Source organism: Malus domestica, chromosome 08 (genome assembly GCF_042453785.1).
Source record: "Malus domestica chromosome 08, GDT2T_hap1".
In the NCBI taxonomy this organism is placed as follows: domain Eukaryota; kingdom Viridiplantae; phylum Streptophyta; class Magnoliopsida; order Rosales; family Rosaceae; genus Malus; species Malus domestica.
This window is the reverse complement of record NC_091668.1, coordinates 1,207,722-1,233,895: the sequence shown is the minus strand read 5'-3', so window position 1 is coordinate 1,233,895 and position 26,174 is coordinate 1,207,722. Positions and strand designations below refer to the sequence as shown.

Sequence of the window (26,174 nt, the reverse complement as noted above, 5' to 3'; positions counted from 1 at the left end):
ATATTAGGAAGACCAATTTTTTTAATCAAATTTGCAAACTAAATGATGTGGTTGTAGATGATTAGATTATTAATTAAGTATCGATTAACGTGCTTATTTATTATTGATAACATATCATTTGATTTGCAATTTGGTTTTAAAGAATTTAGTGTCTCTATCATTATTATTATTATTATTATTTGGTTGATGGGCGTGACTAAACAGAAGCAGTTGGGCAGATCCCAGCGTACGTAATCTGTTTTATTTAAATTAAAAAAGGGATGCAAAGGCTTAACGTACATCAATAATGAAACTAGATAGTTAAGGTTGGTCATTTAAAAGAATATAATTTTTTGAGTCCTCATCAAATCATATTTCTTGCATTATATTTTTGTCTCTGCAACAGCAATGGTTTTGTCTCCTGATGTTAAGCAAGATGGTTTATTCCCTCTGATGCTTATAAGTTCATGAATCAAAGGTTTGACTCGTAGAGCTTGGTGGTTAACAAGAAGCACGCATGGCGGCTAATCATCAGTCTAATTCATGGAGCATTTGAAGCTAATGAAATATATAGTGCAAAATCGAGCGTCCTGATGTTTTAGAATTTATACAATTGACGCCATTTAATGAGATAATGTTTAGTTGTTGTTATGGATTAAGAGCTTCAATTTCTATATGGCGTAGTGTCTTAAATCGGACTAAGAACTCTCCCACGAAGAATGGGCATATCAACAACAATAAAATACGAACAATATATATACGTGTATATGAATACATACAAATACGGATGGTATATATTCTATAATACCTTGTATAATACCGAGCCGTGCTTCTTCTTTTTTTTTCCACGACCCGACCAATTTGAGATGATAATGTTAACACTGGCCAGCTCGATTTCCAATTATTAATTGTAAGAATAAGTAAGATCATAAATACGGTTATAAATTAAGTAAGATCATAAATACGGTTATAAATTTACTGGAAGAATGTATGTGTCTGAACAACCGTATCAAAGTGATTTTATTTGACTTTTGCTCCTTTTAAAAAAAAATTTGAGTTAATATATTTGACCTAAAATCTGGTAACCATATCCTCTATTTGAATCGAATTTGTGGTCATTTGTTTCATCTTGGATTAATAGTGAGGGTCAGAAAACTACCTGTTACATATAGGACTTGCCTTTTGATTTATAACTTTAGGCTTGTGTCATCATTTATTTGTCAAATTTATAATATAATCGCAGATAACACTATACTGCAGTAATGGAAAACAATAATGCATATATATGCACTCTGGTGTGGGTATGATCACATGCCAACTGATTCTCTCTCTCCTAACATTTAACAATTTAATCTACTAGCGTTGTCGTTTGTTAAAAAAAAAAAAAAAAACATACATACATATCCAATTGTAAACTAAAGTAGTATAACCTAAAGAAAGTTACAAAACCAACAAACACAAGGATGATTATGATGTCTTAAATCAGCAAATCCACATGCCGTATATGTTTTCTTTTCTTCTATAAATATGTTTGAAAACGTGAATGAAAAGTTGTTGGAAAAGATGTTGAATAGTGTAATAGAATAATATTATCTTATGAAACTTTAAAAAAGTGTTTATAGCAAGAATAATCAAAAAGAAGAAAAATATGGTCGGTTTCGTGTTATAGTTTTCTTTAATGATATAGTTTTTTCTTTTTTTTTTTGTTGAAACGATATATTTTCTGAAGTTCCATAAATTCAATGCATGCGATTGATCAAGTCAATTAATCTATAGCTTTTAATCTTGATTTATTGTTATAAAACACAAATTACAGCTGCAGAACTTTAAAATAAAATAAAATTAGAGTACGGGACATAGGGGTCGTCGGACTTGGCTTTAAGGAACTAGCTGATGCCGGCCCCAAGCTATACAAAAAGACATCCATCGGCACTGGCGGCGGCAACTATATTGACCGATCAATATGTTAGTAGGACAACAAGTACATATAATCAGCGTATCAATTAGACAAACACAAACAACAGAAAAGAAGAACAAACAAGTAAAAGTAAATCCAAGAGAGCCGACAAATCAAGGAGTTCATTTCTAAACTGACAATAACAAAACCCTAAAGTCATCAATTAAAAAATCTGAGGTCAAATACCGGCCAACGTCTAAATTAGAGACCCCCCTGCCATTAAAACACAATATTAATGACATTATCTGTTTAAAAAACAATACATTCCATATAGTATCATTGGTTACAAGAGAGTTAATCCCCGGCTAAATAGTAGAAGAATAGAGGACAGATAGGAAATGCTCGGAAAAAAGTGCTTCAAAGACAATATATTTGAGTATGGCTTCTTTCTTTACACGTGTATGTATTCAAGCTTCTGGATGTTTCAGGTCTTTGCCTGGAGGTTTGAAATCCCAGAAAATTAAGAGAAATGCAATGAATATATCTACCAAATGGAATTTAAATAGATTTTTTTCTATTAAATATTTTATTTAGTTAGAACCATGCATGATTCAGTGGGCGCACCCAAACCATGGTCAAATTTCATGATAAGAAATTAATATTATTGTTCAGGTATTGATTTAATTGGGAAGAACAACCTAACAAAAGCAACAATCATTTAACTCTCACCCTGCACTGCACGTATTCTGCAGTAGAAATTGATATTGCTTGGTGATTGCGTATTTATTTTTTTGATTTGAAAAGAAACGAGACTTGGCGTAAAATTGAGCACAGTAATGTTCTAAAATTTATACAGCCAACTTCACTTAGTAAGATAATTGCTCAAAGGAAACGTTGGACTTATAAGAGGGAGTACAGACTAAATCTTGGAGGTGAACATCCTGCATGATATTATCAGATTTAATCTCGCTTGAAACTGCATAATTATCTACAGATATTGCAAATTAGCTAAACAAGGAGATAGCTCATGCAACAATGTGAAATTAATATGAATGAATTTCACCTCCTGCAAGCAAAAACTTAAATTTTCAATCAGACAGAAGATTCTTGCTCTTTTTCATTAAATAATTGCAGCTGCCAAATATACGATCCATCACCCTAAAAGGCGACCCCAAACTAACAAAATTTCCCACTTTGCGAGAATCAAAAGGAGGGAGAAACGTCTATGGTACACAGCTTTATCCTTGCATTTGTAAAGATGCTATTTTCACAATCCGAACCAGTGACCTTTGGGTCACAAAATAACAATATTTTCGTTGCGCCAAAGTTTACCCTGTACGATCCATCACTCTCCAACACAAAAATTTCTCATGCAAACCAAAATGACATCATCGAGCTGAAATGTTCAAAATTAAAAAGGTTGAAATTAGAGTTGAAAAAATAGTGTTCACTCTTCATTAGTAAATTAAGTTTTAGATTTTTGTCCCAAAACAAGTAATCATAAGTTTATTATTCTGTCTCTTAAAAAAGAATATTACAACAACCAAAATATACATTAAAAATGAATATTTCCCCATTTACCAAACATATGTATAATAAAAAGACGAAATAAATTCATCAACCAACAAAAGACTAAACCAGTAAAAAGAAAAAAAAAGAAAAAAAAAAGAAGGATTCAAAGCACACACCTAAACTCTAGCATGCTTATCCAGGATCCTACTGTGTAAACTCAGATTAATTAGATTGAATTGTTCTTCAACTCAACAGTTACAGTCGCTCTCACGTACCGGATACCTGGTGTCGGTCCCACGCGTTTATAATATACATATGGTACGTCTATTTAAAGAGCTGCAGGTTGAGAGTTGAGACAGACCCACAGAGCTAAAGCACGAATTATTAAGTGATTCAAAAGCAGAAAAAATGAAGTCAATTTGTCTCATTCTTTCGTTAATCCTCTTCTCAATTCATTTTTCTCTTACCCACGCCGCTGGTGGCAAATGGCAGCTCTTGCAACAAAGCGTTGGCATTTCCGCCATGCACATGCAGCTCCTGCGCAACGACCGCGTCATCATGTTCGACCGCACAGATTTCGGCAAATCTAACCTGGCCTTACCCAACGGGGAATGCGTTAGAAACGACTGCACCGCCCACTCCGCCGAGTATGATGTCAAAACTAACACAGTCCGCGCTCTCACTCTTTTATCCGACGTTTGGTGCTCTTCCGGAGCTGTAGCCCCCAATGGACGCTTAATCCAAACTGGGGGTAACGGCGCTGGAGATCGCCGCGTTAGGGTTTTCGAGCCCTGCACGGGTTGTGATTGGAAGGAGTTTGCGAATGCCTTAGGCGCTCGCCGTTGGTACGCTACCGATCATATTTTGCCCAATGGACAGCAGATCATCATCGGCGGTAGGCGGCAATTCAACTACGAGTTTTATCCAAAGACCGGGTCTTCGAGCAAAGTCTACAGCTTGCCCTTCCTTGTGCAGACCAATGACGCCGGCGAGGAAAACAATCTTTACCCTTTTGTTTTCCTCAACGTGGATGGGAATTTATTTATCTTTGCGAATAATCGAGCTATTCTATTCGATTATGCAAAGAACAAGGTCGTCAAAACCTATCCACAAATACCGGGCGGCGACCCAAGGTGTTACCCTAGCACAGGTTCAGCCGTGTTGCTGCCGTTAAAAAACTTGGCGGCTCCGTCTGTTGAGGCTGAGGTTTTGGTTTGCGGCGGAGCTCCAAAGGGGTCTTTTGTCAAGGCAAACCAGGGTACTTTTGTGGAAGCTCTAAACACATGCGCTCGGATCAAAATAAACAACCCGAAACCCCAGTGGGTTATGGAGACTATGCCTCAAGCTAGAGTCATGGGTGACATGTTATTGCTTCCAGATGGCACTGTTCTACTCATCAACGGTGCATCATCAGGAGCTGCAGGTTGGGAAATAGGGCGCAATCCGGTTCTCAACCCGGTTGTGTACCGACCTGACAACGCAATTGGATCACGGTTTGAACAACAAAACCCTACCACCATACCGCGGATGTACCATTCCACCGCGATATTGTTACGTGATGGTAGGGTACTAGTTGGAGGTAGCAACCCTCATGAAAAATACGAGTTCACCGACGTGCTTTTCCCAACTGAATTGCGATTAGAGGCATTTAGTCCTGATTATTTGGACGCTAAATACAATAACTTGCGTCCGCAAATCGTTGCGCCCATATCACAAGCTAAGATCAACTACGGAAAGAAACTATCCATTCAGTTTTCGGTGAAGGGAAACCTAGCAACACAATCAGTGTCAGTGTCGATGGTGGCGCCCTCATTTAATACACATTCGTTCTCAATGAATCAGAGGCTGCTAGTTCTTGAGGCGGAGAACGTTAAAAAGGTAGGAACAACGGCCTACCAAGTTCAGGTGACTACGCCGGCTTCCGGTAATCTTGCACCTTCAGGATATTATCTTCTGTATGTCGTTCATCAAAAAATTCCAAGTGCTGCCATCTGGGTACAAATTCTGTGATAAAATGAAGGTATTTAAATTTGTATACTATGTTTCCTCTTCCTTTTTATTTTATTTGAAAAAAAGAAGATTAATTGTGAGTTGAAAAAATAAAAATGTTCATAGACAGATCAAACTACAAAAGCAAACCGTTTGATTAATTCTGTGTGTCATTTTAAAGAATTAGGACCATGTAGCAATTTTCAATTTGTATTTGATTTTTCTTACCAAAGATTACAAGTTGTAATTAATCTAATGAATAAAGTTGTATTAATTTCCATCGAACTTTTTTTGGCGCCAGTGCGTTTTTATTTACTTGCAAAGAGTTTATTTTGCAAATTTTGCACACAAGTGGATAGGGTGTGGTTTCTACTCATGCGTTCTGAGTTTAAAACTACATTCTTCTAAATTACTGTAATAGTTTTAAATCTTCTCTCTCTTCTTAATAAGAGTTTTTAACAATTTATCATATCCGATTAATGTCAATAACTATCGTCAATGTCAATGGAACGATGCACTGTATGTGGACAGATTGGTAATTAGAAAATGGTGCAGCCGAGTAGATAATGATGATTGTTAATTTGAACGATCAGTGCATCTTTCGAATACATGGCGAGTTTTTTTATTAATAAAGATGCCTATTTTTTTTATTGAGTACAATGATACCTGTAAATTTAAGAGGTGTATTATCCACACACTTCTTTTTACTTCTCACATACCTTTTGTTAATTTATGTTCGTTGATCTTCTTGATTTCATCCAGTTCGATGGTCAAAAATTAGAAAAATGTATGACAAAAAGGTCGTACCCACAAGGCTCCCGCTTTACGCATGGTCTGAAAAAGGTGAATGTCGGCTAGCCTTACCCCAAATTTAAACATCCCAAATTTAAACATCGGTTGCATGGGATACCCTCGTTCATGGCCCTAAGTGGGACCAATGCACAAACTGTGGGATTGTAGCCTTTCAGAATCCTTACAATTTTATACGGGCCTGCAGCTTTTCGCATGGCCCTTGTTTTAAAAAACATGTGCAGAACAGCAATTATATAGCTCAGTGGCTCCAGTAGTTGCTATCACTGATCAATGTTGTTGGTGCTTGGTGGAACCCATCCGTTAAATGTGGGGAAGAACTCCAATTTTACTCAAATTTTTTCTGGTTTACCAAAACAAAAAGAATACTGAGGCATATTTTGGTTTGCACTCAGGGGGGCAAATCCATTTTCAAACAAGGTGGGTCAGCTCATTCCGCTTAGAATTCCTTACGGAAGAGCTGGGGGGTTCCCGTTCGAAAATCTAAAATGTCTTTAAAAGTTGCTCTATAATTGTTGGACGAGTTATCTCTGTGGGCATTGATAAGGATAGTTGCTAGCCCCATACCTTTGTATGTATTGATATGGGCTCTTTTGATGTGCTTACTCGACATATGTCAGTATGTGTCAGTATGCTCACTCAAACACTATTGAGTGTTGATCTCAGTCGATATGCTCGCTTATAAGCTATTGATAATTGTTGATAGGCCTGCAACATGACTTGCAAATAACCTCAAGCCTACCAAGGCTCAATGAAATGGCAATTTGCAAGTTATCATGTCAAAAAAAATATTTGCACGTGCAACGCGCTATTCTTAGTGACATCCCAATAATATTTTAAGTACTTTTGAAAATAAAAAATATTTAATTTAAAAACACTATAATTTATTTGAAATACATTTCCAAACGAGGCATAATTTCATAATACTAAGGGAGTTTTAATGAAAATCCCACGGTACTATTCATTTTAACGAAAAATCATATTTTACACTAAAAAATCAAACATGGTACTATTTACTTTACTCTTTATTCTTTCCTTATCTCAGAGTTTTCAAACCATTTTCATTAATTTTCTTTAGGGGTGTGATATTCACACACTCCATTGAAGAAGATCAATGAACATAAATTATCAAGGGGTGTGTGAAAAGTAAAATAAGATGTGTGGATAGTACACTTCTTTCTTTAATACTAATTGTATACAACCATATTCCTTGGATTTGTGAACGAGTCGTGACTAGGAAAAACTCGGCCGAGTTGTATAACTAGAAGGCAAAACGACATCGTTCCCAGTACATTCTCAAATCATCTCGACCCAGTTTACTTCTTCCTTTGAAAAATTGGAAGCTCTGGTGGTTCGATGGAGGCTAGCAAGAAGGGCTACGCGTGGGCAGTCTCAGCCGGGCTCTGCGCCGCGTCCGCCGCCGTTTCGGCGAAGCTCATCACTAATCAGGTGCCCTTCCGATGTTCAATTTCACGAATTTAAGACCGTTGAATTTACATCTCAAAAACCCTAGAATCTCTTGATTTAGTAACTCGGGTGATTAATTTTTGGGGATTTTCACAGATTGTAAAGTACTGCTTCGTGGTATTATTCAACGTGACAATGTGGGGGTGCTTTGTGCAAAGCTTAAAAATCTGTCGTCTCTGCAAGCTACAGCGACGAACTTTGCTACCAACTTCCTCACTTCTGGTCTGGCTGGATACTTTTTGTTTCAAGAACCCTTATCTGAGAAGGTAAATTCATTGCTTTTGTTCCGTTTTGTGTTAATTTTAATGAAGTTTTAGTCATTTACGCAACCTTACCCTTATTTGCAATTAGGCTGTTTCCATCACTCAAACATGTGACATTTCAGTCCCAAAGAAGCAACATTTTCGTTGCGTCGAGACTCGCCCTTTGTTTTCGTGACTTAAATGCTCAAAATTATTAATCTGCCAAGTTTCTTGTGTGATGCATTCACTGAATACAAATGTGTGGGGCAAATGAAAAGAAAAAATGAATGGATGACATTGTTGTCCCATGCAACATGTTTACTTATTTGAAAATGAGAAGTCGTTGATCATGAAAATGAAAGAAGGAATGAGTACGAGATTATGTCGTATTTGATATGATTCATGATTTTCAAGTATTAGATTATGGACTCACAATTTTCTTTTATTTCACGTTTTAGTAAATAAAAGGGAAGTTGGTAATTTGAATAATTCCAATACCCATGTTTTACTTGACGTGGGGACGAATCAGAATAACTCCAGTACTCATGCCATGTAAGTAAACAAGCCACCTAGTAGTAAGTGTTTAGGCCAGAAAAGTGGTGGGAAATGTTTGGCCTTCACTAGTAGGCCTCTAACTCTGTGGTCATCGATCAAACGATTCTGAAATTTATTTCAGTAAACGAAGAAATCGAAAACAACTGGTTCTTTTCACATAAAACATTTGAATGCGCCATGGGTTATATGGCTTCTAGTGTTTCTTATCTCTTAAAATCACAGAAATGGTGATAGAGCTTCTTCACCAAATATTTCGTTTCTCTGTTGGGAGAGGCCGTAGAATTGCGACTGCTTGTACATTGTTTTTACACCTGCATATAATTGTTCATGGTAAGAACATTGATAAAATGTGGCTTTAGCCTTGCTTGACATTTTTCATTTGCATATCTGATGGAAAGGCTTGTTGACAGTGGTTTGCAGGTGCCTTGCTCATTGTCGTTGGCGCTCTCGTTCTTAGTAAGTCAAGTATCGAGAAGAATGTTCATACGGATTAATGTTTCTGCATTCCATTTCGCGTTCTCGCATTTGGTTGAGAGATTAGATAACTGTAGATTTTGCGAGGATGTACATATAACTAAACCGTTGAACAATCTGTTTTGTTTATGTGTAATTGTGCGTTTTTATGTAATTTTATACTTTGGTGACTCATTTTGTGAATAAGATTATTCGTTCTTTTCATTTCATTGTATTTGTGTATCAAATAAACGAGTGTGCAGAAACAGAAAAACAGCGTGCGAAAATCATTTTCTGTACTTAAACCAGCTGGATTTCTATTTCCTTATTGGTCTTAATCGTGACGATTCCAATGGCTTGCTCCCTCTCTTCCTCTCGCGCTTCTTGGTCTTGCTCTCCGTCTTCGTGTCGTCCTCGGGAGATAGGTAAGGGTTTGGTCCTGTCATGGCTACTGGTTCAACAGACGATCTCTGGCAGAAATTTTAAGAAGGCGTTATGCATGGCAGTTTTGACATAAGTAGTGTTTGGTGACTTTCTTTGGTCGTTAAATCTCCAGCCAAAGGTTGCGTCGCTATAGCCTACTCGCTCGAGTCTCGACCCAGACGAGTCAAATAGGTGGGTGCGTCATCTGTTTGTGGGCCTGGCCTGGTAAAATTCAGATTTTACTTTACTTTTTGGGCTAAAGCCCAACCATTGAAAAACAACCTCAGAGCTTTGTGTACAAGAAGCTGCCATCTTCATGAATCATGTTCACATGACCCAAAATATTGTCCACCTCGGTCAAGTTCTACCAAATAATCGGACCTAGAACACCAAACCAAGATAATAAGGGGTGGTTTGAGAGTGAGGTGCTTAAAAAAAAAACATTCATGAAAAAAAGCTGTGAGGGTTTTAGGTGTTTGGTAAACTAAAAAAAAAAGGCTTATTTTGGAAGCTGCTGTGAGAATAAGCTGAAATCCAAAGGAAAAGCTAAAGCAGCTATTTGTAGCTTTGGAAAACTGGTTTTTTTTCAAAGCACACGTAACTATAGTGCTCCTTTAATGAAAATACCCACTATCAGATTGCTTTTTTTTCTTCCAAAAGCACTTTTACAAAAAAGTTTACCAAACACTCTGCTGATTTATTTCACAGCCGCTTATTCTCACAGCACAGCCGCTTATTCTCACATCAGTTTTTTTTCAAAGCACAGCAATACCAAACCAGCCCTAACTAAGGTCATCTCCAACCAAACCCAGTCAAAGGATTATAAGGCTAAAAATAGCTTGTTTTGACACAAAAATCGTCTCCAATCGAGGGCTAGGTCAAAGGGCTCGTGGTCCACACACGGCCATAAATGAGAGAACCAGCCAAAGGGCTAGCTAAGAGCAGCTAGCCCGCTAGCCCTATAACCCATCCTTCCAGCGCCAGAATGTCAAGTTTGACATTTTGCCAACCCTCCAGCGTCAAAATGTCAAGCTTGACATTTTGCCACTCTCTAGCTAAACCCATTTGAATGCCAACAGCTACATGGTGTCAGCATGACGCCAACCAGCAACGGCTAGCTGACGTTATACTGCTGTTGGGTTACCGTTGGAATTTGATTTTTTTTTTTTTTACGAATTTAAAAAAAAAATTCTAAATTTTTTTCCTATAAATACCTAAGCCATTTCTACACCATTTCTCACATACTTTTCACCATTCCATACTATCTTACCTCATTTTATTTCAATTTTTCACATTCTATTCTCTTACCTTTTCCAATAATCTTTCCTTTAATTTTTTCAATAATTTTCAAATGGCCACATTTGCAATGAAAAGAAGGGTTTGGACCCAAAAAGAAGATGAATCTCTTTGCAGGGCTTATAGATAGGTCTCATAATATAGTGTCAAAGGTAGTTCTCAAACAAGTGAAGTGTTTGGAGGTGTGTGAATTCTACCCCAATATCCAGCCAATTTATTAACATTGGAAGCTGAAGATAAGAAGTGTCACGCAAATAATAATCTTATCTAAAATTTGTACAACCAATTACATCTCGACATGTGGCACTCGAAATCATATCCAAAAAATTATTAAGATTACATAAAGATAAGAAATATGGAGAATTACTTACTTTAATGACACGTGTCACTCGAAATCTTATCCAAAAAATTATTGAGATTACATAAAGATAAGAAATCTGGAGAATTACTCACGTTAACGACACGTGTCACTCGAAATCCTATCTAAAATATTATTAAGATTATATAAAGATAAGAAATTCGGAGACTTATTCATTTGGCAACAAGTGACACTCAAAATATGTCCGAAAACTTTATTTTAATATGGTAGTTTAATTTAAGTAATCATATTAATTCAATTAAAATAATAAATTATGTTTGACCTATGGCCCTTTGGCCCCCTAGGTTGGAGATGTTTTTTGTCAAAGGGTTATGTTTGGCCTACGGTCTTTTAGCCCGCTCAGTTGGAGATGGTATAAAATATGGTCTGACATTGTTCATTAAAATATAATTTATTGCAGGGCTACAAAGCTAAAGGAAGCCTTTTGGCCCTCATTCGGTTGGAGATAGCCTAAGGACTCATTAGATAATACTTTTAAAATGACTGAAAGCATTTTTAACAAAAATATTTTTGAGTTCGAAAAGTGTTAAAGTGTTTCCTACAAGAAGAACATAACTCGTTCCTCTTGTAGGAAACACTTTAAGTGTTTTTCCAAGATTCACTTGCATTTTTGCTAAGGACTGGTTCCAAAAATATTTTTACTAAAAGTGCTTTTAGCTATTTTAAAAGCACTTACAAATAAACTCTATACTTGGTCTAATTTCTAAGGTAAGTGAAATTCAACAGTTACGCCTGTAATTTTTGTTGTTGTAAACTTGTAAAAGTAATTTTGAAAACTACTCTGATTTACATGTGGTTGATGATTAACGATGATAACGAATGATTGATATAGACGTGTGAAAAAATAAACGTTCTTAACTACTTAAAACAACGAGTCAGTTCTGTTGTTAGAACATGGTAATTAATTATTCTAATAGTAAGATGGTAAAAAACAAAAGGAGGGGAAAATACAGTAGAGAGTACAAGTCCACATCTTACATCCTGTCCTGGTCCTCTTTGTCTCTGAGAGTGTCTGGTGGGAGAGAGCATCCAAACGAAAGAAAGAAAATTCTTCTCCTTCTTCTTCCTGACTACTCCCCTTCCCTCATCTTCTTCCTCAAAAATCAGGGTTTTATTGAACTCCCCCACTCTCCTTCTCCGGTGAGCTCCGATTCCCTTCCACCTCTTCTTCCATGGCGATTGTTTTTCATTTCAGCAGATTATATTTGTGGTATTTTTCGTCCGAGTTTTGACTTGAGCTTGGTTTTAGGTGGTGTCTTCAGAGCTGCTTCGATTTAGTTTGGAATTAGTTGTTGTTTGTTTGATAATTTCGATTGCGGTTGTGTTTTTGTTCTGCAAGTGATGCTTTCTGTGTGTGATTGGATTGGAGATTTTGGGATTTCTAGGGTTTTACTTGTGAAATTAGGAACTGCTTCTTTGAGCTTTTAAGCTGTTGTTTTTATGAATTTTTGAATGTTTGATGATCTTCGCTTCGTTTAGAATTGATTGGATGTTGAAAACATAAAAAGGTCGATTTTAAGTTAGTTCTATCTTGGTTAATTTGAGAACAACAGCAATAACAAAGCTTTTCCCCCTAAGCGGGGTCGGTTGTATGAATCTTAGAACACAACTGCGCTCAGTTTTGCTCCAAGTCTTTCGTTAGCTCCAAGTACTCAGCTTCTTCTTTTTTAAAGTCTCTTTCCATGTCTTCCTAGGTCTTCCTCTACCCCTAGCCTCTGTCTCATAATCGCATTTTTTTAACCGGAGCATCTGTAGGTCTTATCGTGGTTAATTTTACTACAATCTGTAAAAATTCATGGGAATTCTGTGCATTTTTTATCGATATGCTCTGGAAATGACATAATGTTTCCGAAAATAGAGATGAAGAAATCGGTTGAGTTGCTGAATTTTATGTGTAAGGTGACTAGGGTATTTAGTCTTGCATGTCTATAATCTTGTGTAGGGTTCTCCTGGATTGTTCTGCTTTAACTTTGTTGCTTGCACTCAACTTCAGCAACCTATAAACGAAATACGGACATTTATCTTAATGGGCATCAACTGCATGATACGTAGCCTCAGTCGGAGTTTGATGTTTAACCAGTGTAGCGTTGTACTACCTGTAGAGGTGTGAAACTTGCATCAGCAGCTGTTGCTATTTACTGATCTCAAATGGATGACGGTGGCCATCGTGAAAATGGAAGACACAAAGCAGATCAGTATAAAGCAGCTCAGGGTCAGGTATGTGGAAGCAATTTTCTGAATACGGCTACCTAAATTGATTATCATGTGAATTGACATGTATAAAGTCTTTCAGGAGGTATGCGGTATATACATATTCAATGCTTATCTGACGATATTTTGTCTTGTTTTTTGTTTAGTGGTTGATGCACAATCAGCCATCAATGAAACAGGTAATGGCCATAATGAGCGAAAGAGATGCAGCTATTCAGGAAAGAAATTTGGCCTTTTCCGAGAAAAAGGCTGCCCTTGCAGAGCGAGACATGGCATTCCTGCAACGAGATGCAGCAATTGCAGAACGAAATAGTGCCATGATGGAACGAGACAGCGCCATTGCAACTCTTCACTACCGGGATAACTCCTTGAACAGTGGCAATGTATCTTCATGCCCACCAGGTTGCCAAATTTCACGCGGGGTCAAACATATGCACCACACACAGCAGCAGCAGCATGTACATCACATGCCGCACATGAATGAAGCTTCTTATGGTACGAGGGATATGCACACAAGCGATTCCATCACAATGCCACCAGAAACTTCAGCGCCTACAAAGTCACGGCAGCCCAAACGACCAAGGGAGCCCAAGACAACGCAACCAAATAAGAAACCTTCAAAATCTCCAAGGAAGATGAAGAGGGAGAGTGAAGACTTAAATAAGATGACGTTTGATAAATTACATGACTGGAAGGGTGGCCAGGATATGGGCGGTGAAGGTGATGATCTTAACAAACAGGTGGTTGTGTCAAAGTCAGATTGGAAATGTCAGGACCTGGGGTTGAACCAGGTTGCGTATGATGAGTCGACCATGCCAGCACCCATGTGCTCGTGCACCGGTCTCCTCAGGCAATGCTACAAGTGGGGGAATGGGGGTTGGCAATCCTCATGTTGCACAACTACAATGTCGATGTACCCATTGCCAGCAGTGCCCAACAAAAGACACGCCCGTGTGGGTGGGAGGAAGATGAGTGGGAGTGCCTTCAACAAGCTACTTAGCCGACTTACAGCTGAAGGCCATGATCTCTCGAACCCAGTTGATCTCAAGGACCACTGGGCCAAGCACGGAACAAACCGCTACATCACAATCAAGTAGACGAAACTTGGGTAGAGGCACGTGCAGGTAGGAGAAGGAACATAGTGATTGATCATGTATGCGTTTCAAATTTTCTTTTCAGCTCGATGGCGGAGGGGAAATAATGATTTGATAGTAGGCAGTTGGAAGTAGTAGGATTTGGGAGCGTTGCTATGTGGCTGTCTAAGGCCTTGGCTATTTCTTCCCAAATTTTTTCGACGTTAGAACTAGCTGAATGGGTTGATACTGCAGTAAGATTTTCTGGAAAACTGAGGCCGGTTGGAAATCGAGGAAGTAAGAGGGCCATTTCGACACCATCTTGGCATGAAGGATTTCAATCATCCCATGTAATTGAAGGGTTTGTAGTTAACTAATAAGAACATAATAACTGTAATTACGTTAGCTTTTCTTATCGATGTTTCCGGCCATCGTTTATTGATGTATTTCCCACACCAGTTGATTTTTCTCTTCCTAAATCTGTGCAGGATTTTCAAATTTTAATCACTTCCGACTTCAAACCAAATGTCGCGAATTTGGCACTCCATTGTTTATGTGCACATTCCGGAACCGAATCAACTGTTTATGTAACACCATTGGTTTAGCAATCTTGGCACTCCCAGTTTAGCGGAATTGGATCCGTTCCGGACCTCAATGTCCAGAGCTTAGAAATCAGTTCATCTGAGCATTGGTGTGTAAAAGAAATCAAAACCATTGGTTTTGTATGATGGGTCAGGAAAATGTGTTAATAAAGAGCGTTGGGTTTAATTTGTGCAGTCTAGATGAATTGATCCTTCAGCTCTGAACATTAAGATCCGGATCTGATCCAATTCGCAGTTTAGCGACATAAAACCAAGTCATTCTAGCTTCATAATTTGTTTTTCCTACATTTTATTCTTTCATGTTTACTTGTTCTCCAATTAGAAAATATTCCAATTAGCAGATGAGATTATGATACATGAGGCTAATGGAAGACTTAGTATTAAAACAACGACAATGCATTCTAAGATTTATAGAACCGACTTCACTCAGTGAAGTAAGGTTTTATTGTTGTTTACTTGTTTCTCCGATGTAGAACCATATGTAATTTGAAAAAAAAATTACGTAAACAGTTACGATTAAGCTACATTAACAGTTGCGATTAAGCGGAGTTAACGTAATTTGAAAAAAATGGTGGTGTTAAAAGCTGCGTCAGATAACATGTTTTCAGCATCCGTACGTCAGACAGGGATAACTGTTAATTTTGTGATCTCATCATCCACAGCAACTTAATCAAACAAAAACATACAAATTAAAAACAAAAAAACCAGAGAGCCTTCAGACCGTCCTAGTTCATGATATTTTCTATCAACACATTACGCAAGTTTTACGTTGCGATTCTGTCGATTTAACATAGTCATCACCGGCCCGACATTCGATCAGCAAAACAACATTGAAACTTGCGTTCCGAAAAATCCGAAGAAAAAAAAAACATGTTTCTTAAAAACCTTTGAAAAATCGAAAAATAACATAAATGAATTAAGAATGTATCAACATGCCCAAATCGAAATCCGAACATTCAACCATTGAAAAAGATTACATCGATTGGCCTCGCGGATTTCTCCAACTAATAGAAATTGGAAGACAAACAAGAGAGGAAAGATTAAGGAACATCGAACACCGACAGTAAGCAAGCTCGGAAAAACATAGAAAATATCGAAGAGAGAGACTTTGAGGTTGCGGACGGAGAAGCCGGCGATGGTGAGAGGCTGCTAGGGTTTCAAAGTTCGGCCGATTAAGGTTGCCTTCGACCCGTTTATAAAGGCTTTCGGAGGGGTTTTGGTTTTGTGGGGTTATTGATCGGACGGCTGAGAATTGAGGTGTCTGGAGTAGTGGGCTTTTTGATATAATGAAATGTTTTGAGGCCTAGGGCTTGAGTGAACGGCAGTTGATGATTGGGCCTCAAGATCAAGAACTGGGCCTGGAACACAGCACTCTCTGGCCCAAAAGGTGCATGCGTGACGAGTAATGTTTTCTTGCCAAGACTTATTTTGTCAAACGGTTGGAGTAAAGTTGGCTCGATACAAGTCAAGAGGACGTGAACGAATCCGTAACAAATGCATAAGTATGATTGCTTTCAGCCAAGAATTATATTGTCAAATTGTTGGAGTTTTTTATTACCCATGTGTGGATGCAAATTTCTTCCTCCTCGATCTTGGACGATTTTGCACCTACAAAACAATTAACACCTTAGGTTAAGGCCAAGAGCCTCACGCGCCCACGATGAATGGGGGGCTTTGGCCGAAGAACCTCCGATGCCAAAGTTAGAATTTAGAGAGAAAGAGTGTTTAGAGAATTTTGGGATTTTTGCCAAAGTGTTGGAATTAGCTTTTTGGTGAGAATGGGAGTATATTTATAGGGATAGGAGGTGGCTAGGGTTTTTAGGTTTAATTTATGTTTAATTAGCCAATTTATTTGGCTATTAAACATAAGATGAATGTTTTGGTGGTTTTTGAATTTATTGGGTAATAAAAAGGAAGAAATGGTGAAAAAGGTAGAAAAAAGTGATGGATTAGGTTTTGAAATGGGGATAGCCGGCCATGTGGTGTTTTAGGGTTGAATTGGATGTATTTTGTAGTTATTTGGATATAATGGATGGTTTAATTGACAATTAATGGGTTAATTAGGCAATAAACCCATTAATTAGCCAATTAACATAATTTAAAAGGAATGTGTTTGGGAATTACCTTGTAGAAAGGATTTGATGAGATGGATTTTGAATTGTTACCTATTTTGGGCACTTCTGTCTTGGTTGAAAGAGGGTTGCCCGCTGCTTGCGCGTAGGAACCTCGTTGTACTGCAAGGGTATTTTTGTCATTTTTGTCCAAAAATCCACGTGTCGCCTTGTGAATATTTTTGGCTCCACAAATGCCCCCACACCTGTTGGGCTGCTCGCATAAAAGGGCAACATGTGTAGAGATCTTCTTGCTTTAGGAAACTTAGGACTGCTTCCTATTTTGATGTAGATTCTCTCTTTAATAGGAAATTAGATCATTCTAGGAAAGGGAAATAAATTTTTCTCAAAGCCTATTTAAATCCACCTTAAGTGGATTATTAAATCAACTTTGGAGAGCGATTTATTCTACCTTACAAGAGAGAGATAGCTTAGAGGATATTTGTTCCCCCTCCTCTAGCAATCTTCTACATCTTGCCCGTGCAAAGGACCGTCTTTCGTTGATTTCTTCGTCTTCTTCGTGGATAGTGCTACCGCGGGGCAGCCGTCGGGGTGGTGCGGCACGTCGGCTGGCATGGGCCAGGAGTCGACTCGGCATGGGCTGATGAGGTATTGTGGCAGGGACCACTGCTTTAAGCTGCTCGACTTGGCTAGAACCAAGGGCAGCTTGTGTGGTTGGGACCTCGGATTGTGGCACTGGGGCGCAGTGTTAGGCAAGTCACATGGCTCATGTCTTTTTAGGCTTTTGAACATGACTCGAGCTAGGCTGGTGATTGAGAAAAATGAAGAGGTTGCGAAACTCATGAACTGCTGGAATGTTGGGTTGAACTTCCCTGCTAGGTACCACGAATGAATTTGGCTACTTTAACTCTTTTCGTCAGGAGAAACGTGGGCTGTTCCCAAAAGATGAGGGGAATAGGATCAAAGCGGATGCACTGGCTCGTCCAATCACTGTTGTGGATCCTGCTGCAAGTGAAGGTGGGAAAATGGATCTTCTCTGCTTGCTCAAGAGATGCCGGCTGAGAAAAAACCAAAGACTTCTTTCGCTGCTCATGAGGGTCCGCTTGCTACCAAGAGGTATGTGATTGACATGACTTCTTCCAATGGGAAGAAATGTAAGGCTGCTAGATCTGAGCATGTGGCGTCTTCTATGTTGAGAATGGCTAGTACAATTGTGGATAAGATTACTCAGCGTAAAGGTTTTATCATGCCCCCAGTGCCGAAGTCTGTACCAGGACGTTCTTTGGGAGCCAAGTCCGGTTTACCTTTGTAGAGACTTGCTATTATGAAGAGTGGTAAGGTGGACTCTGCTGCTAAAGTGGCGCCAAAGCCTGCTCCCTTTGCTGCTGAGATTGATTCGCCTCAGATTCAAGATCTTAAGCTTGCAATTTCTGAGCTTCGTTTCGCTACTTATGCTAAGAAGATAGTGGATGAGCTGCAGCGCGTTCGTGTTAGTCTGCTTAAGAAGAATGAGCAACTGAAGGGTAAGAAGGATGGGCTTGAGGTTTTAAGACCTTCTCTATTTCTCCGGAAGACTTGCTTGCTTTTACTTTTAAGGCTTCCATGGGTGAAGTAGTTGGAGAAGTTAGTGCCCAGACTGGGGCAGCCAAGGGTGAAGCGTCGGATGATGCCGCTGCTAAGAGCTTTATGGCTGTTGAAGGTGTGGCGACCGAGTAGTCGTGGGATGTCCAAGCTGCTGTAGTGTAGTATTTTAGGTAGCCTTTAGGATTTTCTTTGTTTTTCTTCATCTTCACTTCTTTTGTTCATGCCCTAACCTTTAGACTTGATAGACCAGTGGCAGGCATGCTACTTTTTTATAAGCAGACAAACTCGCGTAGCCTATGCAGCCGTAGGTGTTGGTGTAGAACTTTGCAAAGTTGTTAGCCATAGGGTTGGCAGCCGGATGCCTTACTTACAGAAGCAGACAAGTCCGCGTAACCACTAGGCTGTTAACCTTGACTTTCTTCAATTCCGTAGGTTGTGTAGCAAGTATCACAACACTTTAGGACTTGGTGTAGGTTGTTCCGCGCTTGGCAGAGGTGAAGCTTATCGACTACGTAGCATGTCGGCAGTGGATAAAACTTCGTATATGCGCGCTAGCTTGTTTAACCTTTCACAAGAATGTGCGATTGTATAAGTCTAGTGTGACTTCACTGCTCGAAGGGCAAGCCATAGGCAGTCTTCCGGAATCCCTAGGCTACCTTAGTGCACTCGGTAACAGCTTTAGGATTCCAGGGCAGCCGTCCATCGGATGTACTGCGTAATGTGCCATCTACGTCTCTAGGGCCCGGTTCCCCACGGATTAAGCCAAGAGACCCAAAATCCTTCAGTTAGCTAAGCCTTGAAAAAGACCATTGCGGCTACTTCTAGGAATCCCGATGCAAGCCATCGTGCATCTAGTTATACTAGGGCAGCCAGGCTCATCCATGTCTGGATATTCAGAGTGTAAAGTTTATCCTCCCGTCTTTGAGAGCTGACCCATATGGGTGTCGGAGAATTGGTTTACCCTCTCGCACTGGAGAGCATGGTTGGTCCCTCGGGGGGCGCAATTCCTACGATGAGTCCCTAAGAAGGGCACAGTCTTCTTTTGAAGTGCATGAGTGATTAGTTGTTGTAAGCATGCAGCCAAGCCAAGTTGTGATTACTTCTAAATTCCTCATTGAAAAACGAGTGAAACGAACGAGAACTTTAGCTGTAAGGTAGGAACTGCATAACAACTGGATAGTCCTCGACTTGTGAGGTGGTGCCCATCGAGCTTATTGAGTTTTCGGGTTTTGATGTAGCGGGAGGTCACACATGGTACTTCTTCAGATTGTAGGCCATCCATTTCTTTTCAATCTTTTTGCCGTTTCATGGTGGTGAGGGTGTAATTACTCTTGCCCCCTACTCTGCTGATCTTGTACGGACCTTCCCATATGGGATCCATCTTTTTGGAGCCTTCTCTGTTGGCAGTGATGAAGGCTTTTCTGCGTCGTCGACATGCAAATGCCAGAAGTCTCCATCGGGTGGAGTAGGCTTAGCTAGAGTGTGCTCGGCTACTTCTGAGGCATCGTTGGGCCGCTCTGTTGCGTCACCTAGGCTCGGCGTGAAGACGCAGTAGGGAGCTGTGGAGATGGGGCCATGTCATACGCAACAGGAGATGCTCAACTGCCGGTATTGGGCCACTCTAGAGTTGAATCATTGAGCAAGGGTCGGCTAGGGCCGTGTGATGCGCAGCAAGAAATGGTACTCAACTGCCGGTACATGTTGCTCCTATGCAGAATCTTTTAGGGTGACAAGGATAAAACTTGCTTTCCAGTGTGTCCTTCCAGTGTTGCGTTCATCAGAAAACTTTACATCCACCAGGATCTACGCCTTTATCGTCGCGCGTCTGGATTGGGCAGAATAGTACGTCATTAGGATGATTGCATGCGTTTGAAAGTAAAACTTGTGCTTCTGGGTTGAAACAACTATCGCCAAAGTTAGCTTTTGAATTTTTAATAACATCGAAGAGAGCTTTTGAACTGTAGAATACATGTAACTGTGGAATACAGGTAGTCGAGCCCCCATCTCTTCTCGCATGATGGTAGAGCTTATTGCTACTTTAGATACCGTCAAACATGTGAATAAATCCTCCGCTGCTTCTAGGGAGGTGATGTCGGGTACTTCTTCAAGTCCTTGAATGTGCATTGGCGAGCCTCATCCCAAAGTGCATACTTCTCTGCCAAAGCAAAAGAGTCTGCCAGAGTTAGATCTTCTTTCATGATCAATTTTCCGAATAGCGGGTGGTCTGCTGGAAGTCCTTTTTGGAAGGCTGCTCTAGCTATCGAGTCGTTGCATCCGACTATTTTTGCCTTCTCTACTTTGAACCTCCTCACATAGTCGCGAAGTGACTCCTTTGGGTTCTTCTTGACGTTGAACAAATGATCAGATTTCTTTTTGATCGAGCGATAGGATGAATATTCTTTGGTGAAAACCAAAGAAAGTTCGTAGAAATCCCGGATGGATTGTGGCGGCAGGGTGTAGAACCAATCTTGCGCCTCGCCTTGTAGAGTGGTGGCGAATATCTTGCACATAAGCGCATCGTTGTTTCGATAAAGGATCATTGCGCTTCGGTAGCGCTTTAAGTGTCTCTCCGGGTCTTCATCCCCTTTGAAAGATGTGAAATGTGGCATGCTGAACTCTCGTGGAGGCTCTGCCTGCTCGATCTCATCCGTGAAGGGTGACCTGCTTATGTTGGTCATGTTCCGTCGTAGTGCCTCGTCGGTGACCTCGTTGCGTTGGAAATCATGCAATCGCTTGGTCAAGAGTCTCTCTACTTCTTCCTGAATTTGCCTTTGTTGGGGTAGCGGAGCTCTCGGCTGCCCCCAGCCATGACTTGCTGGTCTAGGCTGCTCTTCCATGTGTTTGGCTCGTCTACGCCGCAGATGCAGTGCATGTGGTGTGTTCCTAGCAGGCGAACGAGTTCTTCGCAGGCTGCTGGTTGAACTTGAGCTGGATTGAGTGACTGCTTCTCTCCGTCCGTCGTGCTGCCTACTCTGATGTGAGGTGGATGATGCTCCTTGTGGGCTTAGCCGCGAATGAACACTTTGTCCGGAAGGTTGCTCATGTTGACTATCGGAGTGTGACCCCAACCGTGAATGTATGCTCATCCGTGGGCCTAGTCGAGAGTACACGCTCCTCAGCGCGCTAAGACGGGAGTATACGCTATCTCGGGGGCCCAATCGGGAATGTACACTGCCTGAACGTTCGGCTCGTGGCTGGTCGAATGGCTGCTTGCCGGGACGCTGCTAGAAAGGTTCGTCTGCCCTTGTCCTACTTCGGGATACCTCGTCCGGGGCACGTTGGATCCCGATGCGTTGCAAAAGTTGATTCACCAAAGTTGTCTGTTGTGCAACGGCGCTTGTCAACTTTATGACTTGTCGAGACAAGTGTTGTTCGCCATTTGGATTGGAAGAGCTTGGAAGGAATGCGCCTCCTTGGGCAGTGGAAATGTGGTAGACTCCGGGCGTGAGATTTGAATTGGGAAATGTCAAATCCGCGAAAAAATATGGTGAGAATGCCCCCGGCTCGATGGTAGGTCCAGATGGTTGAGATAGTCTTGGGTCGACTTGGGCTGCTTGGAAAGCCACTGGAGCATGATGGGCCGTGAGAGTGGGCTGCTCGTCGGGAGCAGGCTGGGTCACGAGAGCAGGCTGCTCGGCAGGAGCAGGTTGGGCCGTGAGAGTGGGCTGCTCCACGGAAGCAGGCTGGACCACGGGAGTGAGCTGCTCGTCAGGAGCAGGCTGGGTCACGAGAGCAGGCTGCTTGGCAGGAGTGGGCTGCTCGACGGAAGCAGGCTGGACCACGGGAGTGGGCTGCTCGTCGGGAGCAGGCTGCTTGGCAGGAGCAGGCTGGGTCACGAGAGCAGGCTGCTTGGCAGGAGCAGGCTGGGCTACGGGAGTGGGCTGCTCGACGAAAGCAGACTGCTCAACGCGCGGTGCATGTGAATGCGAGGCTTGGGCTTGGGTCCATGTAAACTTGGATGGCACGGCTTGGGTTGTGGTCTTGGTACCGTGAGCCTTGGATGGCACGGCTCGGGCAGTGGTGAAAGCTCTACGGACCTCGCCACGAATGGCTACCGAAGTAGCCACCGCGGTGGTTCCCATAGTGGCCGTGGTGAAGGCACCATGGACCTCGCCGTGGGTGGCTACCGAGGTAGCCACTGCGGTGGTTCCCATGGTGGAAACTCGTGGTGGTGATGCTGCTCCTCTTATTGTCGCATTTTGCCTCACGGATCTCCGCACTCCCATTTCTTGAACACTAGAATTTTCACTTATGGAATTTTCTAAATTTCTAGCCATTATATTTTGCTTATACGTTTTATCAAAGAACCTTTGCAAATAAAAAATTCTAATAATAAGAACGTATGAAAAATATTCAAATGGACTAGAAAATAAAGAAAAAACCTTTTTTGTGCGAGAGTCTTCTACGAGTATGGATTTCAACTCTCAATGAAAGCACCAATTTGTGGATGCAAATTTCTTCCTCCTCGATCTTGGACGATTTTGCACCTACAAAACAATTAACACCTTAGGTTAAGGCCAAGAGCCTCACGCGCCCACGATGAATGGGGGGGGCTTTGGCCGAAGAACCTCCGATGCCAAAGTTAGAATTTAGAGAGAAAGAGTGTTTAGAGAATTTTAGGATTTTTGCCAAAGTGTTGGAATTAGCTTTTTGGTGAGAATGGGAGTATATTTATAGGGATAGGAGGTGGCTAGGGTTTTTAGGTTTAATTTATGTTTAATTAGCCAATTTATTTGGCTATTAAACATAAGATGAATGTTTTGGTGGTTTTTGAATTTATTGGGTAATAAAAAGGAAGAAATGGTGAAAAAGGTAGAAAAAAGTGATGGATTAGGTTTTGAAATGGGGATAGCCGGCCATGTGGTGTTTTAGGGTTGAATTGGATTTATTTTGTAGTTATTTGGATATAATGGAAGGTTTAATTGACAATTAATGGGTTAATTAGGCAATAAACCCATTAATTAGCCAATTAACATAATTTAAAAGGAATGTGTTTGGGAATTACCTTGTAGAAAGGATTTGATGAGATGGACTTTGAATTGTTACCTATTTTGGGCACTTCTGTCTTGGTTGAAAGAGGGTTGCCCGCTGCTTGCGCGTAGGAACTTCGTTGTACTGCAAGGGTATTTTTGTCATTTTTGTCCAAAAATCCACGTGTCGCCTTATGAATATTTTTGGCTCCATACCATGGACGGAGGCAGGATATGCCCACCGGAGGCAACTTCCCCCACCCAACTCTCTTTGTTATGAAAAATCAAGGTTTTAAAAGACGTCATGTGTTAGTCGGGCGGCGGGCTGTGGTCTAGCGCCTAGGAAGAGTTAAGTAAATCTATTATATTTTTGTGTAAATAGGTGTGTGTTTATACTTAAAATATATATAATTTCATCATAAACTACAAAATAGAATGTCATATATATTATGAAGCATTGAAACATAATGAAAACATGGGGATACAAGCAAATAATATGTGTTCATTTTAGTATTCAATAAGTCTCTTACAATTTATTAAAATAAAAAATGTAAAATGAGAGTTATTTATTTTCTGTTTAAGTGAGTTGCAACCTATGAGGGTGCTTAGGCGGGTCTGTGTGGGTGCCTCAACAAATATAGGCGTCATTTCTTAATTTTTAAACGCTTAGACATTAATCGCGCTTAGGCGGCGCTAGGTGAGGATTTTTAGAACAGTGTGAAAAATACTCCAACTAAAAACTAAACATTATCTGTATACTCATAAATGAAGTGTAAGTCCAAACACTCCAATCAAGATACCCTCTCACGTTCCATACTTTTCTTATCCTATAACCTTTTCGAGCCATGTAATTTTTCCATTAACTAATAGTTTACAATTTTACCGTTCGAAACACCAGTTATTCAAAATCGTGTTGTTAGAAAATAAGTAAACAACATTGTGTCAAAATTTTAATTTATGGGTGGTCTGGGAGTGATGTGCTTAAAAAAAAGTACCCATGAAAAAAAACTGCGAGGGTTTTAAGCATTTGGTAAACTAAAAAAAAAAGACTTATTTTGGAAGCTGTTATGAGAATAAGCTGAAATCAAAGAAAAAGCTGAAGCATCTATTTGCACCTTTAGAAAACTGGTTTTTTTTCAAAGCACACGGAGTTACAGTGCTCCTTTAATGAAAAGACCCACTATCAGACTGCTTTTTTTTTTCAAAAGCACTTTTACAAAAAAGTTTACCAAACACTGCTGATTTATTTCACAGCCGCTTATTCTTACAGCACAGCCGCTTATTCTCACAGCAGTTTTTTTTCAAAGTACAGCAATACCAAACCAGCCATTAATTTCATCATTCAAAGTTACTCCCGCTAAAACATATTTCTAACTCCATCCATAATTGTACCAAGGCTATTGTAATAATCAAGCCTAATGCCTCAACATGGTCCATTGAACTTGACCCATTCAACATATTGCATCTAGGTGATTAAGCTAAACTAGTAAACAATTTAAGGATCCCATGACACATCAAGCTGTTTCGCATAATTTAACTGAAAGCGCAAGTTCAAAGTGCAAGACATACTGTGGATGCAAATTTCTTCCTCCTTGATCTTGGACAATTTTGCACCTACAAAACAATTAACACCTTAGGTTAAGGCCAAGAGCCTCACGCGCCCATGATGAATGGTGGGGGGCTTTGGCCGAAGAACCTCCGATGCCAAAGTTAGAATTTAGAGAGAAATAGTGTTTAGAGAATTTTGGGATTTTTGCCAAAGTGTTGGAATTAGCTTTTTGGTGAGAATGGGAGTATATTTATAGGGATAGGAGGTGGCTAGGGTTTTTGGGTTTAATTTAGGTTTAATTAGCCAATTTGCTAATTAAACATAAAGGGAATAAATGGATGGTTATAGAATCAATTAGCTATCTTAATTGGGGTAGTAAAGTGGGAAAAGATAGGGAAGGTAGAAAGCTTAAGGGGATGGCCGGCCATGTGATGTTTTAGGGTTGAATTGGTTGTATTTTGTGGTTATTTGGATATAATGGATGGTTTAATTGAGAATTAATGGGTTAATTAGGCAATAAACCTATTAATTAGCCAATTAACATAATTTAAAAGGAATGTGTTTGGGAATTACCTTGTAGAAAGGATTTGATGAGATGGACTTTGAATTGTTACCTATTTTGGGCACTTCTGTCTTGGTTGAAAGAGGGTTGCCCGCTGCTTGCGCGTAGGAACCTCGTTGTACTGCAAGGGTATTTTTTTCCTTTTTGTCCAAAAAACCCACGTGTCGCATTGTGAATATTTTTTGCTCCACAAATGCCCCCACACCTGTTGGGCTGCTCGCAGAAAAGGGCGGCAGGTGTAGAGATTTTCTTGCTTTAGGAAACTTAGGACTGCTTCCTATTTTGATGTTGATTATCTCTTTAATAGGAAACTAGATCCTCTAGGAAAATGAAATAAATTTCTCTCAAAGCCTATTTAAGTCCACCTTAAGTGGGTTATTAAATCAACTTTGGAGAGCAATTTGTTCTACCCTACAAGAGAGAGATAACTTAGAGGATATTTGTTCCCCCTCCTCTAGCAATCTTCTACATCTTGCCCGTGCAAATGACCGTCTTTCGTTGCTTTCTTCGTCTTCTTCGTGCCGCACCAATGTAAGAAAAATTTAATTT

At 40.2% G+C, this 26,174-nt stretch overlaps 2 protein-coding genes, 1 non-coding gene and 1 pseudogene across 5 annotated transcripts; 3 read left to right on the top strand and 1 right to left on the bottom strand.

Annotated features, from left to right (window-relative positions):
- Nucleotides 1-3,732: 3,732 nt before the first annotated feature.
- Nucleotides 3,733-5,662, top strand: LOC103440276 (aldehyde oxidase GLOX1-like). Its single transcript, XM_008378949.4, has one exon. The coding sequence runs from the start codon at nucleotides 3,797-3,799 to the stop codon at nucleotides 5,396-5,398; it is 1,602 nt and encodes a 533-aa protein (XP_008377171.2). The 5' UTR covers nucleotides 3,733-3,796; the 3' UTR covers nucleotides 5,399-5,662.
- Nucleotides 5,663-7,416: 1,754 nt separating this feature from the next.
- Nucleotides 7,417-9,129, top strand: LOC103420872 (uncharacterized; annotated as a pseudogene).
- Nucleotides 9,130-11,965: 2,836 nt separating this feature from the next.
- LOC103440274 (protein BASIC PENTACYSTEINE6-like) lies at nucleotides 11,966-14,765 on the top strand. 3 transcript variants are annotated; one of them, XM_008378946.4, is made up of 3 exons: nucleotides 11,966-12,142; nucleotides 12,996-13,219; nucleotides 13,360-14,765. In XM_008378946.4, the coding sequence occupies exons 2-3, from the start codon at nucleotides 13,151-13,153 to the stop codon at nucleotides 14,308-14,310; spliced, it is 1,020 nt and encodes a 339-aa protein (XP_008377168.1). In that variant the 5' UTR covers nucleotides 11,966-12,142; nucleotides 12,996-13,150; the 3' UTR covers nucleotides 14,311-14,765. The 3 variants fall into 3 exon arrangements, with proteins under 3 accessions (XP_008377168.1, XP_008377170.1, XP_008377169.1); XM_008378948.4 differs by having other exon boundaries at nucleotides 11,975-12,142; nucleotides 13,105-13,219; XM_008378947.4 differs by having other exon boundaries at nucleotides 11,995-12,142; nucleotides 12,945-13,219.
- Nucleotides 14,766-15,470: 705 nt separating this feature from the next.
- LOC114826700 (small nucleolar RNA R38) lies at nucleotides 15,471-15,552 on the bottom strand. The gene has a single exon (XR_003775756.1). It is a non-coding gene; the product is annotated as a small nucleolar RNA R38 (small nucleolar RNA).
- Between the last annotated feature and the right edge of the window lie 10,622 nt (nucleotides 15,553-26,174).

Bases quoted from the DNA above. Each gene is read 5' to 3' on its own strand.
- LOC103440276 (XM_008378949.4), top strand. From the start codon at position 3,797: ATGAAGTCAATTTGTCTCATTCTTTCGTTAATCCTCTTCTCAATTCAT.
- LOC103440274 (XM_008378946.4), top strand. From the start codon at position 13,151: ATGGATGACGGTGGCCATCGTGAAAATGGAAGACACAAAGCAGATCAG. The intron at 13,220-13,359 runs GTATGTGGAAGC...TTTTTTGTTTAG, and splicing joins ATAAAGCAGCTCAGGGTCAG to TGGTTGATGCACAATCAGCC.